This window comes from Cariama cristata, unplaced genomic scaffold (assembly GCF_000690535.1).
Source record: "Cariama cristata isolate BGI_N322 unplaced genomic scaffold, ASM69053v1 scaffold7830, whole genome shotgun sequence".
NCBI classification, from domain to species: Eukaryota; Metazoa; Chordata; class Aves; order Cariamiformes; family Cariamidae; genus Cariama; species Cariama cristata.
The window spans coordinates 38,525-42,392 of record NW_009594021.1 but is presented as its reverse complement, the minus strand read 5'-3'; the positions used below and the strand labels follow the sequence as shown (position 1 = coordinate 42,392).

General features: G+C 40.1%; 1 protein-coding gene across 1 annotated transcript in view; it reads left to right on the top strand.

The window, feature by feature from the left end:
* Positions 1-539: 539 nt before the first annotated feature.
* ZBTB10 (zinc finger and BTB domain containing 10) overlaps positions 540-3,868 on the top strand; it is a gene marked incomplete at its 5' end in the record, with an annotated part of 23,315 nt that continues 19,986 nt past the window's right edge. The window contains 3 exons of the mRNA XM_009696356.1: positions 540-746; positions 1,390-1,477; positions 2,575-3,472. Of these exons, the coding sequence (XP_009694658.1) occupies positions 540-746; positions 1,390-1,477; positions 2,575-3,472 (1,193 nt within the window). The remainder of the gene's footprint in view (positions 747-1,389; positions 1,478-2,574; positions 3,473-3,868) is intronic.

Sequence of the window (3,868 nt, the reverse complement as noted above, 5' to 3'; positions counted from 1 at the left end):
GGCTTTCGTTTCATTTGAGGTGTGGCATTGGCATTAGCTACTTCCATACCAGCGGTTAAACAGTTGTTTCCAATATTACAGTTAGGTTTAAAAAAAATCTTTACGCAGCCATTTCTGTAAAGTTGTAATACCGATCTCTTTCCTCCAACACACACCCCTACAGCTTGGACATTGGTTGCGTGATGTCTCTTATTTTCGCTCAGCTTTCTGGTCTTCTCATAATGAAGATTTCAGTGTTGTGTTTCCGTAGCACATTTACATCTGCTGCTCCTTTTTACCATGCTGGCTTGTCATTTTCTTAGGAAAACAGAAACGAAAAAAAAAAAGCCCATTGTAAATCTCAATTTCTTTTTTTATCAACTTGATTGGATACAGATTATTTTTAAATTTTATGTGGTGTTTAACGTATTCTCAGAGAACAAAATTATCAGCTACGGTAGCATCTGCCTAACATTTAGTGTGTGAGGTGCACGTGACTGATGATTGACTTTGACTAGAGTGACAACACTTTATGGTACGATAATTTTCGTCTTAATCAGATCCAAAGGCAGGGTAATTGGTGTTTTGAAACTCAGCAGTGCTCCGTTGCTGGAGCAACAGGAAGCTAGTCCAGATCTGAACTCCGCTGAGAACTTAAAGAATGATAGACTTAGCTGTCACACCTTTGGGGCATACTTTCTGTTTCAGAGCGCTGAACTGAGGGAGTCCTTGCCTATGTCAGAGTACGCGGAAAAAATTAAGCCGAGGTTGGACAAAGAGCTGTCGCTTGTTTTCATGTAAAAGCCTAATTACTTTTATTTCTACCTCTTCTTTTCATTGAAGTGTTTTTCTGAGAAGGGTAGAGATTTAGAAGCAACTTGAATGTGACAGCAAACTGAAATTTCTCTGCAGGAGATGCTGAAATGGTACAGCTTCTATTTTGGTTACGCTGGGTATTATTTCCTGCTTATAGATGTAGATAACATTTTGGAGGATGTAGTTAGAGCCTCAGTTGTCATCCCAGTGATACGCACTGGGATTATAACTTGAGGTGAGTACTGATTTAATGCACTGATTCCTGTGTGGTGGAAAGTGACCTTTTTTTATATATAGAGAGAGCGCGCTGGTTTCTGCCGTAGTCCCAAATTAAGGGTAGCACTTTTCTGCAACATATATTTTAGCCCCAGTATAGGTTATGGGCTCATGACAGCCTTAACATTACCTTGTTAATGCTGATTTTGACCTGTAACTTTGAAGCAGTCGAGCTTTAATGATACCTCTAGCCCCCAAATCTGTGAGCTGTTTTAGAAAATGAGAGGAGAAAATAATGGTATCATTTGCAAAACCTGATCTTCTCTTGTCCTAAACTATATTGGAGCCAGCCAGTTTTGAACTGTCCTTATTTGCTAGAGAAGAAGAGAGGGTCTTAGAGATCCAGTGTAAAATGGACTCTGTCATCATCGCTGCTCTTGATGGCAGCACATGTCAGTCGATGGAAGTATGGTTTCAAATATGCCAGTCTGTGGTGTTTTCCGCTTTCTCCTAGCTGCTGCTTTGTAGCAGCTCTGAATCGTCATTGTCTAAACAGCGGTTACAAGTTTTCTAAATGCTGTACAATCCAGTCCAGGACTCTTGTTACTTATCAGCCTCTTGCTGTCTGAACTAATCTTTAATAACAACTGATTTTTTGGTGTTGGGTTGTCTGATAACTACTTTCAGTGAAATTTTCGAGCTGCGTTTGAGATCACATCTTAAAAAGGTGGTAGAGAGACAAGTAAGTGCAGATTGTCTATATAATATGTATGTACCCATTAAGGCTGTTGCTACTGGAAAGTTTCAGTGAAGCTTGGTTCAAGAAAGTCTTAGTTAAATAATGTAACGGAAGCTTAAGTTTTGTTTGGTCACCTGCGATATTCTGTCCACTTGTCACATAATGCAGCTATTTAATCCTAAGCCTGCCACAATTAGAAAATAAAGAATAAATGCCTAATTTGTAGAACAGTATAAGAAATATGTCTACTATTATAACTACTTCAGTAATACGTTTTCTTTAAAACATGCAAGACAGATTGGGCGATACAGACCTAACCTTTATGTATTTGTCTCTCAGCATGAGAAAAATGTTGAGTCGGTTATCAGGGTTCCACTTACCTGTTTAAGAGGAGATTTCTGGGGAAGAACTGGAGGGGGGGTTGGATACGTGAGAAGCACTGAGTTAAATCTTTGGAAAGAGAGGCTCCTGAATCTTCAATGTATGTGGGTTAAGACAAACAAGTACTTGCACACTCCATTAAATCTTTCCTTACTTTCGGCTGAAATTTCACTTTCTTTGCCCTCAAGGCAATTCTGCTAGTTGTGTTTTGTTTCAAATTTGGGGGCGGAGGGTGCGGAATGAGATCGTGATTCTTAGTATTCAGAAATATTTTTTTAATTATATATTCCTGCCTGCCTTTATGACCGAGAACATAAATACCAGAAAATCGTTTGAATAAAATTATCTTCTAAAGTTTATTTTCTTATCCTTATTACAGTGTTGGAGGACTAAGGAGAGTATTCATTAAGAGTTAATTATGGTTGTGGTTTTCTTAATTGCAGGAGTCAGAGTTACCGTCAGAACTGAATAATGAAGGATACTGTGATTTTAACAGCAGGCCAAATGAGAACTCTTACTGCTATCAGCTCCTGCAAGAGCTCAACGAGCAGAGGAAGAAAGGCATTCTTTGTGATGTTAATATTGTGGTGAGCGGGAGGGTCTTCAGAGCTCACAAGAACATCCTGGTTGCAGGCAGCCGCTTCTTTAAGACTCTGTATTGCTTTACAAACAAAGAAAGCCGTAACCAAACCACTGTTACCTATTTAGACGTTGTTGCTGTTCAAGGTTTTTCTGTCATCTTGGACTTCTTATATTCTGGTAACCTCGTGCTTACGAGCCAAAATGCCATTGAAGTGATGTCGGTGGCCAGCTACCTTCAGATGACGGAGGTTGTCCAGTCCTGCCGCAACTTCATTAAAGATGCCTTAAACATAAGTATAAAATCAGAAGCTCCGGAGACGGTTGTCGTGGATTACAACAGACGATCTGTTAGCAGAGACGGCTTGTCTCCAAGGGATCAGAAAGTCGCCAGCTTCTGGGCAACACGAAACCTTACCAACTTGGCAAGTAGTATAAAAACCGAGAACGATGGTTACTCTATTGATGAGGGCCAAATGGAAAGCTACCAAATGAATGACTGCAGTTGGGTCCAGGACAGCTCGCCTGAGATGGCTGAAAATGAATCTCAAGGTGAGGGAAAAGTTTTCGTATGGAATGACATGGGCGCACAGGGACAATCAGTTCAAGAACCTGGAAAAGCAAGAAGGAAAAACCAAACTGCAAAGAGGTTTATTTATAACATACCACCTAATACTGAAGAGAACTCAGAAGATTGCTCAGTATTGCAGCCGTCAGTCCCATATCCAGAAGAAGATTTGTCATTTATTAAAGAAGAAGCAGGTAAATATTGCTTAAAGTCAAGCATGTCGTTTCAAAACTCAATTATTGAATAAAGTACATGACAATGTAACTTTTGTAAAGGTACGTTGGATAGGATCTTTCAGTAAAGTCAGCACACCGATGGGGTTACTAAATCGGAAATCTGGTTCTCCACCTGGGGCACAGCAGTGTATCTTTGGCTGGAGAAAGGAGTGATGGTGCTGTGCCATGCAGTATGTAACATGCTGTTTGCTTTTGACGCTTGGGTTGGGGGTCCTTATCAGCTGGTAGAAACTAAAATTCTTACATTTAATCTGTAGCGGCTATTGGGCACAAAATCAAGGACTGTTAACTGGTGGCTAATGATGTTAGCTGCTTGCACAGAGAGTAAAGGGCCTTTATAATTTCCTTCCCTAC